This window comes from Puma concolor, chromosome B4 (genome assembly GCF_028749965.1).
Source record: "Puma concolor isolate L17-30 chromosome B4, mPumCon1.1.hap2, whole genome shotgun sequence".
Lineage (NCBI taxonomy): Eukaryota > Metazoa > Chordata > Mammalia > Carnivora > Felidae > Puma > Puma concolor.
This window is the reverse complement of record NC_141673.1, coordinates 27,345,805-27,360,772: the sequence shown is the minus strand read 5'-3', so window position 1 is coordinate 27,360,772 and position 14,968 is coordinate 27,345,805. Positions and strand designations below refer to the sequence as shown.

The window sequence follows — 14,968 nt, the reverse complement described above, 5'->3', positions numbered from 1 at the left end:
CACAGAGCCGGGGGTTGGCCTGGGCGGTTACCTTGATAATCCTGCGGGGCAGCCCGGCCATCTTGTCAGATCCCGAGTTCGGCCTCTGGTCTCGACTCTGGCTCCGCTCGCCTCACGCACGAGTGGAAGTCCAGGGCTCCACTTCCGGGGGACGTTGCCGCGCCCGCCGCCGCCGCCGCCGAGGCCCCTCGGGAAATGTAGTCCCTGCTCGCGCGCGGGCGGGCTTCCTTCGGACCTGGCCCCCTCCCCCGCGTTCCCCGCCCCAACCCCGGCCTGGGGATGGCGGAAGTGACGAGTCCCGGTGGGGCAGGGAGTTGGGGGAGGCGGCGCCGGGCGGCGCGGAGCTCCGGCGCTCGTGGCGGAGCTCGCCGCGCGGTGGTGGGACTGTGGGACCGGCGCCCCGCCCGCACCAGTGGGCGACGTAACAGAGGCCCGGGCGCGGACGCAGCCCATTCATTCATCCGCTAGTTTTTTGGTTCATTCAACGTTCCTGCATTGCGCGCGGCCGCAGTTGGCGCTGCGGTGAACGACTGCGGTGAAGCTGAGCTGCGGGCCCGTTCCTTTAAGGGAGGTGGAAGATGGGAACTCAGTAGCCAAACTCGTAAATGCGGGCTTCGGAAGTTATCCGCGAAAACCCTAGCCAGAGAATTTTGATATTTAAATTTTGATATTTAAATTTCACATAAATCGGTCCCCTTAAAACCCAGAGAAAGCTGAAAGAAAGAGTTTGGAGAGAGTTGGGGGCAAGCAAGTGGCTTCTGAACGCCCGGACCTCGTGGTTGAGACGCAGTGTTGCTAGCTGGAAGAATGACCAAGGACAGGATTAGGGAGCCCAGAGTAATCCCTAAAAGAGGGATTACCCATGGAGCGCAAGGCTCTAAAGGAAGATTAGAGTGGCGGTACCTGAAAATGGGATTGTTCGGGAAGCATTTTTGTGACATCCTGGTGATTGCTTGCTTGCTATAGTTTTTTCACGGGTTTTATTTTAATTCATCTTCACAGCAATCTTAAGATGTTGTCTCCACTTTACAATGTCCACTTTACAAATGTGGTCCAGAAACGTTAACTTTTTCCAAGGTTATGCAGGAGAAAATGGAGCTGTTTTGATCCGAGGCGTGTCTCCCAAAACATGGACCCCTTAACTGCTTAACCACAGTTTTTCCTAGCACAGCACAGACAGTAGATGGTGAATAAAGAATGCCAGGTGCTGTGTTGGGGGTTGAGAATATAAAGACCCTAACTGCCTGCCAGTAACTTAGAGTCCAATAGAGTAGAGAGACAAGTAAACAATTAATTACAACCCAGTGTGTTAAGGGGTATAATAGAGGTTCCTCCAAGGCGCTGTTTGAGCCCACAGGGGCGTTAATCGATTGACAAGTCAGAAAAGGTTTCCCGAAGAAGTGAAGTACTTCAAGGATAAATGAGAGTCTAACTGACCTGGTAGGGAAGAGCATGTCAGGCATAGTAAATAGCCTGTGAAATGGCACTGGACTACAAGAAAATAATTGTATATCTATGTCTGTATCTACATCTATTTATATGTAGAGAAAGAGAGAGAGCATTAAAGAAGTAGAGACTATGAGTGCAAGAAACCTAGTAAAAATGATAAGAAAACATGTGTGGGGCACAATGCAAAATGATTACATGGATTACCTCATCTAACTATAAAGTTCATAAGGTAGGTTCTCTTATTACCAGTGCTTTTTAGATGAGAAACCAAGCCTCAGAGGTAATAATGAGAACTTCACATAACCAGAAGCCTGAAATGAGTGGTTCTGTGATTAGAAGAATCTGGGATAGTAAATGACATCGGACAAGGATACTTTCAGAATATTTTAGAGAAGGCCCAGGAGAATTCACCCTGATAGGAAGAAAAGCAGCATGACTATTAGGTTAGAAGTGTGTTCTTCCAGTTATCTTGTTGCCTAACAAACCAGCTCAACCTTACTGTTTAAAACGACAACAATCATTTACTTAGCTCTTGAATCTGCAATTCGGGCAGGGCTTGGCATGGAAGGCACATCTCTGCCCCATGCTGTGCTGTGTCAGCCTGGGCAGCCTGAATGGGCCCAGATCCACTTCCAAGATGGCTCACATAGCTGGCAAGTTCATGGGACTATTAGTTTCTCTCCAAGTGGGCCTCTCCCTGGGGCAGCTTTGCCTTTCCCAGTACATGGTGGCTAGATTCCATGGGTGACTATTCTAGCTAGCAAAAACAGAGGCTGAATCGTCTTTTTTGACCTAGCCCTGGGAGTCACATTGCATCTCCCGTGATAATTTATTGGTTGACTAATCACAAAAACCCACGCAGTTTCCAAGGTATGTGGCATGGACTCCACCTCTTGAAAAGGGAGTGGAGAGATTCTAGAAACTAGCACAGTATGTGTGTGATGGAAGATATGGTTGTGGCCAACTTTGGAAAACACGAACTATCACAGGTACATTTGTTAGTATGCTTACAGCCACCTGCCTTAGGGTCACCTGCCTGTGATTCCAAGTGCTGGTTAGAATAAGCATGTCCAGAGCCTTTCCCTCAGAGATTCTAATTCTCTAAGTCAGTGGTGAGGCCTGGGAATCTGCATTTAAATATGAGTGATTTTTATGGATCCTAAAATTTGAGAATAAAAGATTTTGAATAAACATCAACAAGAATGGATGAACCCAAGATGTTGCCATGTGCCTTTTTTGGCTATTCTCTATTAGGATAGATAATGAGTATCATGCAAAGTAAGAGTGAGGGTTCTGGAGCCCTGATCTAGGTTTGAAAACTTAATATTTGCTTAGCTTGTCCAGCTTTCATTTTCTTCATGTATAAAATGTACCCACGTGTGACTGTTGTGAAGTTTAAATGAACACTACATAGCTCTTAACAAGGCCTATTATTTTTATAATCTTAATAGAACTAGGTATAGTTTTCCTTAGGAAACAAGATTTTTAAAACTTGACAGTATAACTTTGTTTGGCAGAGGCTGTCTGATGGCATAAAACACTCTTAAGAGTATTAATACTAAAATATATTTTTTCATGCCTCTTCTAGTTGTTTTTCCCGTTCTTTTCCCCCTTGAGAACAGCTCACCCTATACTCATCTGAAAAATAAAATCTGAACTTCTGATTCATGTCAGTCCTGTAGAACAGGATACAGTCTAGAAGGACAGGTTGCCACAGGACCAAGATGAGGTCTATTCTCAAGTTAGAAATCTAGTCAAGAATCCTCCTTATTATATCCATAAAATATAGATAAAACAAGGATATCGACCAAACTGAATCGATTCCTTCAGAACAGGAGTGTTGGGTATTAGAAAACAGAAGTAAAAGGAAGACATTTCACTTATACTCTTGTACCTTTTAGATTTTGGACTGTGTGAATGTAAAACCTACTTAAAACATTAAATAATCCAATTCACGAATTTCAACAGCCTTAAGAGATATTCGAAGTTCTTTCAGTGCTGATCAAGGATTATACCATACACTCAAAACTCATCGAAGGATGCTGGTCCATGGTACTGAATAAATTATATTGACCAGATAGCTCCACTAAGCTGAATAGCACTAGGCAAAATTCTTAGCTAATTAATCTTCTTTGGCTTTTTGTCAGGCCTCACTCTCAACTGTGTTTTGTTTTGTTTCGGTTTGTTTTGTTTTCCAGTCTCTGTTCCCTCTAGGACTCCAACCACAAGTGCCTTTGCATTATGATACAGGGAGGGACCAAGCAAGAATGCTGTGCTGGAGGAATTAGAGGGGTTCTATTCCACGCACTCTTACTCCCAGAACTATTTTATTGCATTCTGTGCCTTTCCCACCCTCACCCCCAAATATTCCATGTTTGCTACTTTGGTCCTATAATACCAGATACATAAGTACTATTTACCTTGCAGGCAATATCTTGGGACATTTTTACCTGAGCTCTTCAGTGTTGTGGATCTCTTCCATTTTGGTCACTAGTGGAGTCCTGGGGCCTAGCTCAGGGCCTACTACATGATAGTTCTCGAGAAATATTTGTCAAGGGAATGAACCAATAACTGGAGGGGGAAAATAAACACCCCTTTGAGAATAGGTCACATCGATTCATGATCAATAAGTGAGTGCTTACAGAAAGCACAGGATGTTTATGTTCACCCCTAAACTTTTCAACTTCCTGAAGGGCAACAGTTGTTTTTTTCGATTGTTTGTTTGGTTGGTTTTTGTTGTTTTTTTTTTTTTCCCACAACCATCTTGTGCTTTACAGAGACAAAATAGAAGGTGAGTTTGGAATATGGTAGATCAGTCACCTCTAATAGAGGCCCTGTTTCAATTCAAGAGCGGTAGTCATCCAGCAGAAATATTTGTTTGCAAATATTTGTTCCTTATGCTGCAAGAAACAAATTTATTGTTTCTTGCAGCATAAGAAAACCATTTAGTGGGCGGTCAAGACAGGAGTATCTGTGAGAAGAGAGTTCATGAGCAGTGACTCAGGGAGGAAGTGGCGGGGGGGGGGAGGAAGAAAAGGCTGCACACTGATTTTAAAAAAGAAAAAAATGCCTGCTGCCTCATATTCAAGACTTCAATGTAAATAGCTGAGCCAATGTAAATAGCTGAGCACTTACAAACTGTTTACTGACACAATGCCAGCCTGTAAGGAGCTGAGTGTCCTAAGAACACTCATGGTGGAAGGCATCAGGAAAGACAAGACCCAGGGGAATCAGAGTAATAAGGTTTACCTTTGTTTACTGCTTTATGCTTTAGAAAGCATTTTTGAACGTTATCTCATCCACAGAGAGCCATCGTTGGCTCCACCATGTGTCTATAAAGGTAGATGAGGAGGGTAGGCCTTTCTCTGGGCCAGTTCCCAGTAGAAACAGGATCCCAGGGGATTGTGACTCAAGACATTTGGCCCAAAGCCTGGCTGGAACAGGAACTCTGGAAGCAAGGTTCTTTTCCCTGTAAATGTGTGCCACCCTTTCAGGTTCCCAAGGAACTGTTTGCATTCCATGACCTTGGGCTTCAAGTCACTGCATAACTTGGCCTATGATTGCATGTTCAGCCTGCCAGCTAAACTGTTCCTGCATTTCTCTCCTTCTGGTGTGCCTTGACCTTTCTTCTTCCCCAGCCAGCACCCCTCTCCTTCAATCCTATGATTTTCTCATACGCTTCTGTTGTGTTGCTGGCTTTCTGCAGAAACTGCCCACCTGGTTCCAGCATATGAAATGTTTTGAAAAGTGTTTTTGCCCTTGATAACAATGACTGGGGATTGTTAAACTCTGGAGGTTTCCAAACTTTGGGGGGTTAAACACCTCAGAGGCTGGTTAAACACACAGGTGCAGGGCCCCACCCAAGGTCTTCTGTGTGCAAGTCATGGGCCCCATGCGTCTGTGTTTTTAACAAACTCCCCAGGCACTACTGAAGGGCCCAAAGCTTGAGAGAAACTGTCTTGTATTTTCTGATCTACTCAAGAAAACAGAACAGTTGCAACAGGAATCTTGACTTATACTGTTCTTGTTCCTGTTTTTCTACATCCTCTTTGACCCCCAAACCCGTATCTTTCCTCCTGTTTGTTCTAATTTTCTGGTCCAAATGTTATATATTTCAGATTGTTTGTATTTAAGTTGGCCCAAGTGCTCAGAATTCCATATTGTTGGGTTTTGAGGAGGCCAATAAATAAAACCCCCTTTCCCCTCCTGAAACCACAACCAATTGAAAGAGATGGAGGTCAGACCATTGCTTTCATTACTAATAAAGCTTATTGGAGAACACAGCTCTGAGTCTGCAGTAATTTGGGTTTACTAATATTCCCCCGACCCGTTCCCTAGTTGCAGGCATAGCCACTCACACTTAGCACAGCCGGACAACTACAACGCCCCTTAACCCAAGACAGAGCAGCGCTGGGAATGCTGGAGAGCAGAAGACAGGCCACTGAAGAAGAAGAAAGAGAAGGAGGAGGAGGAGAAGGTGGGGGGGGGGAGAAAGGAGGAAGTGAAAGAGAGAAGGAGAAAGGAAAAGAGGAAAAAGGAAGGGAGAGAAAGAAGAGAGAAGAGAAAGAGACAAGGCTGAGCAGACTCAGCTCATTATTCACCAATCACATTGGGGTGCCTGGGTGGCTTAGTTGGTTAATCTTCTGACTTCCGCTCAGGTCATGATCTCTCCGGCTGGGCTCCGGCTCCGTGCTGACAGCTGAGAGCTGGAGCCTGCTTGGGATTCTGTGTCTCCCTCCCTCTCTGCTCCTCCCCCACTCACGCTGTCTCTCTCTCTCGAAAATAAAATAAACATTAAAAAAATGTTTTTAAATAAAATAAATTAACCAATCACAAAACTTATTCCTCTTACCTTCAATTTACAGAGTTACTTGACATCTTAACCTACTGCTCACTTTCAGTCTCAACTCCCCAGAGGCAACCTCAGCCCACAGTCTGGACAATTTCATCGCAGCTTTGGCTATCCTGTGATCCATCATACCTGCACTCTCTCTAACACCGTAATTTTCACATCTGGGTGCCTTTTCACTCACGGTTCTCCACTCCATCTGCCAACTGGTCTTACCTTCCTTTCCAAAACATCTTGCACAGTATGTTCTACCAAATGCTCACTCTGATAATCCGTTTACCTATCTCCCTCACCACACTGTGCACCCTTGTTAAGTCAGGGAGCACCATATTCTTCTTTGCTATGTTCAACAGTAACACGATGACTTGACACATATTCCCTCCTTCCTGCCTTCCTTCATTCTCTACCTATTGTGTCCAAGCTCCTCCCTAGGAACCAGTTTTTTAAAATGAACTGGGTAGGAGTGCCTGGGTAGCTCAGTCAGTAAAGCGTCCGACTTCGGCTCAGGTCATGATCTCCCGGTTCATGAGTTCGAGCCCTGCATCGGGCTCTGTGCTGACAGCTAAGCCTGGAGCCTGCTTCAGATTCTGTGTCTCCTTCTCTCTCTGCCCCTCCCCTGTTTGTGCTCTATCTCTCTCTCAAAAATAATAAATAAACACCGAAAAAAAATAAAATAAAATGAACTGGGTATTGAGGCACCTGGGTGGCTCAGTCGGTTAAACATCCGACTCTTGGTCTCTGCTCAGGACATGATCTCACAGTTTGTGAGTTCCAGCTCCAAGTCGGACTCTGAACTGACAGTGTGGAGTCTGCTTGGGATTATCTCTGTCTCCCTCTTTCTCTGCTGCTCCCCTGCTGGCTCTCTCTCAAATAAATAAATAAATGCTTTAAAAAATAAAATAAAATGAACCAAGTAGGACCTCCAGTCTTGAAGTTAATTTCTAACATGGAAATATCTTTAAACAAATTAATATATTTGATGTGATAAGTTCCATAATTGAGATAGAAGATACAGTGAAGAGTATATATAAGATACAGGGAAGGCTTCATTCACTCAATTATTTAATAAGCATTTAGTGAGTGCCTACTAAGTACCAGGCACAATACTAGTTTCCACAGGTAAATGATGAGCCAAATCAAACTTGGAATTACCCTCATGGAGAATGGATGCAGACATAAATGAATGAAATTAACACAAGATAAGTGTGAAATGTTATTTTAATCAAAGTTCCTTGTTGCAGGCATAGAAACTGACTCAGACTAACAGAAAAGGAATTCATTGGGATGACATAGGGTGGTTCATCTGTTCACAGGGAAGGCCTCAGACCAGGCTCAAAAACACAGAGGGTGCTGGCATTCTGGAGCTGGGCAAGGAAGGGAGCCAGAGGACTCACCTTGTGAGTTTTCTGTTGGACACTTCTCCCCTGCCCTCCTCCAAGTATGCTGTTCTTGGGTGTAGAGCCTCTTGGATTCTGACTGCCGTTTCTGACTAGGGTGGACTGATGGGCATGGGAGTGGGGTCTGACTGCACTTTATATGGACTTTCAACCATTCCATCAGTTTTCAGTCCCCTCCTGACTCCCTTTTCCTAAATGCTTGGTGCCACCAACTATATGAGCCTTGGTACGACCTGTAGTCTTAACTTTGCTAAGTCAGGTGCCATTCCTGCATTGGCTGGCTTTCACCCTTGTTCTCATCAGTGTGTGGGTATGATTCTTGAGGTAAGAGGGTAAAAACTCATTTTATGCTGAAATGAGTATTTTTGTGTCTTTGAGGCAACATATCCTGCAAAAGGAGATTATTCACAGATTAGTTTTTAATTAACAATTTATTGAAGTAACAGTAAAATCTTTTTCCATAAGCTTTCAAGTTCAACTACAAATCTTATTATTCCATATGTAAGACTAACAAAATATTTTTAAAAATTAGAATCACAGGGGCACCTGGGTGGCTCAGTTGGTAAAGCGTCCGACTTTGGCTCAGGTCATGATCTTGTGGTCTGTGAGTTCGAGCCCCATGTTGGGGTCTGTGCTTCAGCTCAGAGCCTAGGGCCTGTTTCAGATTCTGTGTCTCCCTCTCTCTCTGCCCCTCCCCTGCTCATGCTTTGTCTCTCTCTCTCTCAAAAATAAACATTTAAAATTTTTTTTAATTAGATTAATTTAATTCTACTATAATAGCTAATGTAACAGACCACAAATGAAATCTAATACAAATTATCTTATATATTCTAAATATTTAAATATAAACATGGTATACACATGTTTGTAAATGTTATATTTTCAAATCTAACTAGAAGTTAGATGGGTTTGATTTACTTAGTCATTTCTACAATTAATTCTAAATCTTTTTTGTTTTTTTGAGAGACAGACAGAAAGAGAGAGAGAGAGCAGGAGAGCACAAGTGTGAGCCAAGGAGAGGACAGAGGAAGAGAGAACCTTAAGCAGCCTCCACACCCAACACAGAGCCCGATGCGGGGCTCGATCTCACAACCATGAGAGAAATCAAGAGTCAGATGCTTAACCGACTGAGCCACCCAGGCGCCCCTAGTTCTAAATCTTTGAAGAACTGAAGTCACTTACATCCAAGGAAACAATTAAGGAACCTCCAGGTAATCTGGGATTATCTATACCAACAATTTGGGGTGCCTTCTAGATTGGTTGTGAGGGTGAAGTTTGGAAGGGCAGTCTTCCAGGATCATCTTCTGAGTGACCTGGAGGGAGAAGCAGAGTCCTATTTTATGGTTGCTAGGTCAATAGAAATTCCAAGTCCATGCCCACCAATAGGGTTGTCTCACTGCCCATGTCACTTGAATTCAGGTTATCCATATACTTAAATCTCAGTGTGATTTGAGTCCCTAATCTCTTACCTAGGTTGTTTCACTATTTGATTTACCAATACATTCAATAAAGCTCCCATTGCTTGAAACTATTCAGAATTCCTTTCACATTCTATCCATATGGGAGAGTCACATGCTTATGTTTAAGTGAAATCCAGTTGGATTCTGCACCAGTCTCTGGCTTTCCATTTACAACACTAAACGCATGCTGATGACACTCTTTCTGATATGGTGCCAGTTATCTTCCTTGTGCTCCTCTAGACCCACCCTTTACCTTGTCCACCCTGCTCTCTGCCCAGGAAGTTGATCTGAATGTACTACCCTGCATGGAGGGGGTTCATTGTCCTTTGGTTTGGAGAAGGATGGCCAGGTGAGAGTAATTATTAACCTAGGTTAGTCCTGGCAAGATCACCTTAGGCTGGCTATGCCCTTTGACAGAACATTACTGCTCTTGTCAAGGTAGCCAACTATAGGATTCTCTCCCTTCTGGGATGGAAGGAATAACCAGTGGTACGAAACCTGGGTTACACTATTACTATCACTTCTTGTGATTCCACTCACACCTCTGTAAAGAATCTTTCTGTAAATAAACCCTTCCGGAATTACATACTTTGACTATGTCATCTGTTTTCTGCTCTGACCTTAAGTGATATACCAACTTAAAGATAGAAATTATTGGGGCACCTTGGTGGCTCAGTTGGTTAAGCGTCTGACTTCAGCTCAGGTCATGATCTCACAGCTCATGAGTTTGAACCCCGTGTTGGGCTCTGTGCTGACAGCTCAGAGCCTGGAGCCTGCTTCAGATTCTGTGTCTCCCTCTCTCTCTGCCCCTCCTCCTCTCTCTCTCTCTCTCTCTCAAAAATAAAGAAACATCAAAAAAAATTTTTTTAAGCTAGAAATTATTATTGTTTATTTTAGACCAAAATATTTTTTCATTTTTAATTACATTCATTAGATTATTCCTGACAGTCAAAAGGGAAGGATTGTATCTTAATGCCTAAGAAATAAAGTAATCTTCTTGGGCAAGGTATTCACAAATATTTACTAAATACCTGCAAAGTATAAATGTTACTCACATTGATTGAGTGCTTATTACATGCCAGGTATTTTGCTAAGCATTTTACTTACCTTCTTTTATTTAATCCGCACAACATTTCTATAAAGTAGATCATTATTATCCCCCTGTTATAGAAAATAAACTAAGACTCAAAAATATTAAGAAAATAAATTTTCCAAAATAACAAAATTAGGAAATAAGAAAATCAAGATTCAAATTTAGGCAGAGAGATTCTCAGAATCCACTTATTAATCTCCACACTCTACTGTTTCCTTAACATTAAACTATACATATGAGATACACAGATGAGAAGTAAGTTGAGCCTATATGCAGGAAGCCCAAGATCTTATAGGTAGAGAAGACATGAATGTAAAAATCACTTGGAGCATTTGCAAAAGAGCTTTTGAAGGAAAAGCAGTTTATAACTCATGGTCTATATTGTATTTAGTATTATGTATCATGATGTGTGTATTAGTATCATGAAGGCCCTTACTGTTTAATCAGTACAAATTTTTGTATGTATTTTTCTTGAATCATTTATGATTTATTTCATTGTCATTTCAGTGAGGATTTGGCTCCACTAATAGTAAAAATGGCTTAAAGTAACACTGGCTTAAACGAGATAAAAGTTTACTTCCCTCTTTTATAAAAACCTGTAAGTAGGAAGCACAAGAACTGGGAAATCTGGTCCACAAAATTATCAAAATCCAAGACTCCTTCCAGCTGACTGCTCCATCATTCCAAAGTCAAGGCCCTTCTCTTAGTCTTTTAAGATAGTGACCATAACATCCACACTGCAGGAGAAAGGATGGAGTAAGGGGCAGAGAGAACCTATCAGATGTCTTTAAGGAAGAGACTCCAAGCTGCTACAAGACCCATTTGCTTACACCTCATTGGCCAGATTTTAGTCACACGACCATACCTATGTTTGTGAGATATGCTGGGAAATGTGGAGTTTTAAATTATGAGTAGGCAGGGGCACCTGGGTGGCTCAGTTGGTTAAGCGTCCAACTTTGGCTCAGGTCATGAGCTCAGCCACATGTTGGGCTCTATGCTGACAGCTCAGAGCCTGGAGTCTGGAGCCTGCTTTGGATTCTGAGTCTCCCTCTCTCTCTTTCTGTCCCTCCCCTGCACATGCTCTGGTTCTCTCTGTCTCTCAAAAATAAATAAACATTAAAAAATAAATTAAAAATAGGGGCGCCTGGGTGGCACAGTCGGTTAAGCGTCCGACTTCAGCCAGGTCACGATCTCGCGGTCCGTGAGTTCGAGCCCCGCGTCAGGCTCTGGGCTGATGGCTCAGAGCCTGGAGCCTGTTTCCGATTCTGTGTCTCCCTCTCTCTCTGCCCCTCCCCCGTTCGTGCTCTGTCTCTCTCTGTCCCAAAAATAAATAAACGTTGAAAAAAATAAATAAATTAATTAATTAAAAATAAATGAATTCTGAGGAGGCATATACCCAGTCAAAGATTATGGGTTCAATTAATATGGAAGAAAGGGAGAAATATCTATTGGAGAAAATCTCTAGCAATTTCTGTTATAAACTTCTCAGTTTCTGGTGGGATCATTTATCAGTGTGATTAAAGGTATACACTTTTTCTCAAGAAGGCAAAGTGGGGGTTCGTGGGTGGCTCAGTTAAGTATTCAGCTCTTGATTTCAGCTCAGGTCATCGTCTCCCAGTTGTGAGATTAAGCCCTGAGTTTGGCTCTGTGCTAGACATGGACTCGTTCTCTCTCCCTTTTTCTCTCTCTCTTAAAAGAAATGAATAATTAAAAAAAAATAGGGGCACTCGGGTGGCTCAGTTGGTTGAGCGTTCAACTCTTGGTTTCAGCTCAGGTCATAATCTCACAGTTCGTAGGGTGGGGCTCTGCACCGGGATTCTCTCTCTCTTTCCTCTCTCTCTGCCCCTCCCTCACTTGCATGCACTCTCTCTCAAAAACTAAATAAACATCAAAATAAAGAAACAAACAAACAAACAAAATAAAAACTAAATGAATCATCAAGAAGGCAAAGCAAATACTTCTTCAGAGGAACACCAAATGCTTACTAGGAAAACAGGGTCTTATGTTTTGGTTAAGTACAGGTCAAATAGATGTAGTCTGTAAATCTAGAAAGCTCCTTTTAAGTGTTACCTGTTGAGTGTGAAGTATTTCTGAGAAATATAAAACAGATCTGCCTTTGTCACTAGCTTCATTGTTTTTGTTGCACTCTATATTCTAGTCATATGGAGCTTATTTTTTGTTTCTTGAGAGACCCATACTGCTTCCTATTTTAGGACTCTCACACAAGCTGTTCTTTTTGCCCTCTTCATCTTCCTCACCTCTACCCTTCCTTCAGATTTCTACTTACATTCATATCTGTAGGGGTGTCTTTCCCAACCTCATAGACATTTCCCAACCTCATGGCATTCTTTTCCTCTGAGACACTCAGCACAATAGTAATAAAATGAATAATTACATAATTATACATTTAATATTTGTCACCCCCACTTGATGTGTACTTCATGAAGACAGAAACTGTTGCTTTGGTGTCTGGTACATTAATAGGCACTTGGGACATATGTGTTGAATGAATGAGTGAAGTAGAATAAATTTAAAATTTAGGAGTTGCATGAAATCACCTAATAATGAAATAATTTTATTTTATTTTTTTATTATTATTTTTTAAATAATGAAATAATTTTAAAATTAAAACTATATTGTAAGGATTTTTAATAATGTAAATAAGTCCTAATGGTGGAGGCTTGCAGTTTAAAATTGACACTATTTGGGGGGCCTGGGTGGCTCAGTCAGTTGAGCGGCTGACTTCGGCTCAGTACATGATCTCACTTGAGAGTTCGAGCCCTCCATCGGGCTCTGTGTTGACAGCTCAGAGGCTGGAGCCTGTTTCAGTTTCTGTGTCTCCCTCTCTCTCTGCCCCTAACCCACTGGCATTCTGTCTCTGTCTCTCTCAAAAATAAATAAACATTAAAAAAAAATTTTTTTTTAATAAAATTGACACTATTTTTGGGCACCTGTGTGGCTCAATTGGCTGAGTGTCTGACCCTTGATTTTGGTTCAGGTCATGATTCCAGGACCCTGCTGAGCATGGAATCTGAGATTCTCTCTCTCCCTTTGCCCCTCCCCTATCTCTTGCACACGCATAAGTGCTCTCTCCTTTCTCTCTCTCTAAAATAAAAGATAAAATAAAATAACTAAAATAATAAAAAACAAAATAAAATAAGAATAAGATAAAAAACTAAAAATAAAGTAAAAATAAAAAGAAATAAATAAACAAAAATAAATATAAATAAAATACTAAAATAAAATTAAAAAATAAAAATAAAATAAATAATAAAATAAATAAATAGAATAAAAAATAGTATAAAAAATAAAATAAATAAAAATAAAAATAAATAAAATAAAATAAAACACTAAAATAAAAAATAAGCAAAATAAAACATTAAAATAAAAAATTAAATAAAATAAAATGAAAAACACTAAAAGAAAAGAAAAGAAATAAAATAAATTAAAAAAATAAACAAATAAAATAAAAAATAAAACAAAATAAAAAATAAAAAAACACTATTTAGGCTATTCATAGGAAAGATGTTCATGATACATTAAGTTATTTGTTTATTATGCACATATCTATGGTTTTATAAAAAGAAAATCTAAATGTGCAAGTATATGTGGATTTATACATGGATATTAATAGGAATAAAAGAAAACCTAAACATAATGTGTTTGTGTAAAAGAGAGGGAGATCGAAGGAGAACCAGGCTATCTGGTTCATATCTCAGCTCTGCCCTTTATAGACATAGGATTTGAAAACAGTACACATAATGTGTCCAATAAATGTTAGATATTATAACATAGATATAAGAAGCGATTAAAAGTGACAGATTATACACCAGGGTGTTAGCAGTGATTATCTCTTGGGTTTTGTTTTTTAAATCTGTATTAGCATTTTTTAAAAATATTTATTTATTTTTGAGAGAGAGACAGAGCGCAAGTGGGGGAGGGCCAGAGAGAGAGGGGCGGGACATAGAATCTGAAGCAGGCTCCAGGCTCTGAGCTGTCATCACAGAGCCCGAAACAGGGCTCAAACCCACAAACCAGGAGATCATACCCTGAGCTGAAGTTGGACATTTAACCAACTAAGCCACCCAGGTGCCTCTGTATTAGTATTTTTTTTTAATGTACATTTTCTATTTGGAAATGAGCACTTCACAAGTTCACACAGTGGTCAAGCTCATGGGTGCTGTATCAGTAGTTCTCGGCTTAAATCACAGTTCTGCCATTTGTACCTTGCATGACTTTGAACAAGTTATTTCACTCTCTGTGTTTCTGCAACTTCATTTGAACAACAGTCATAATAATTATACCCATCTCCTAGGACTATCAGAAGGAAGAGAAGAAAAAAAATATGTAAAGTGCTTGAAGAATAAGGTCTGTCACATACTTAGTGCTCAAAACTGTAGCCAATTTTATATAATAAAATAAATAAAAGGTTTTAGAAAGATTGTCTCTAATAGTTTGGCAGTTAGATTGCTTTGGAGTCTTTGATATCTGATTTATACAAAAAGTGACTTTATTTTATGAAGTTAGAGGAAAATTAAGGCAATCCCCTTTCAGCCGAAGCCATTTGTAGCCAACTCCAAAGTTGTCCAATGTTGTCTGTTTCATCATTTTACTAGCATGAATTTAAACTGCTTTTATGTAGGCCGATGTAAGTTATTCGCTGGTGTTTCAAGTTTGTATTTTGGGGAATTATAGTTTTAAATTTGCTGGCACTAAACTC

General features: G+C 40.9%; 1 protein-coding gene across 1 annotated transcript in view; it reads right to left on the bottom strand.

Annotated features, from left to right (window-relative positions):
• UBE2N (ubiquitin conjugating enzyme E2 N) overlaps window positions 1–213 on the bottom strand; it is a 36,835-nt gene extending 36,622 nt beyond the window's left edge. The window contains exon 1 of the mRNA XM_025926349.2: window positions 32–213. Coding sequence (XP_025782134.1) covers window positions 32–61 — 30 coding nt within the window. The 5' untranslated portion in view covers window positions 62–213. The remainder of the gene's footprint in view (window positions 1–31) is intronic.
• Window positions 214–14,968: the final 14,755 nt, after the last annotated feature.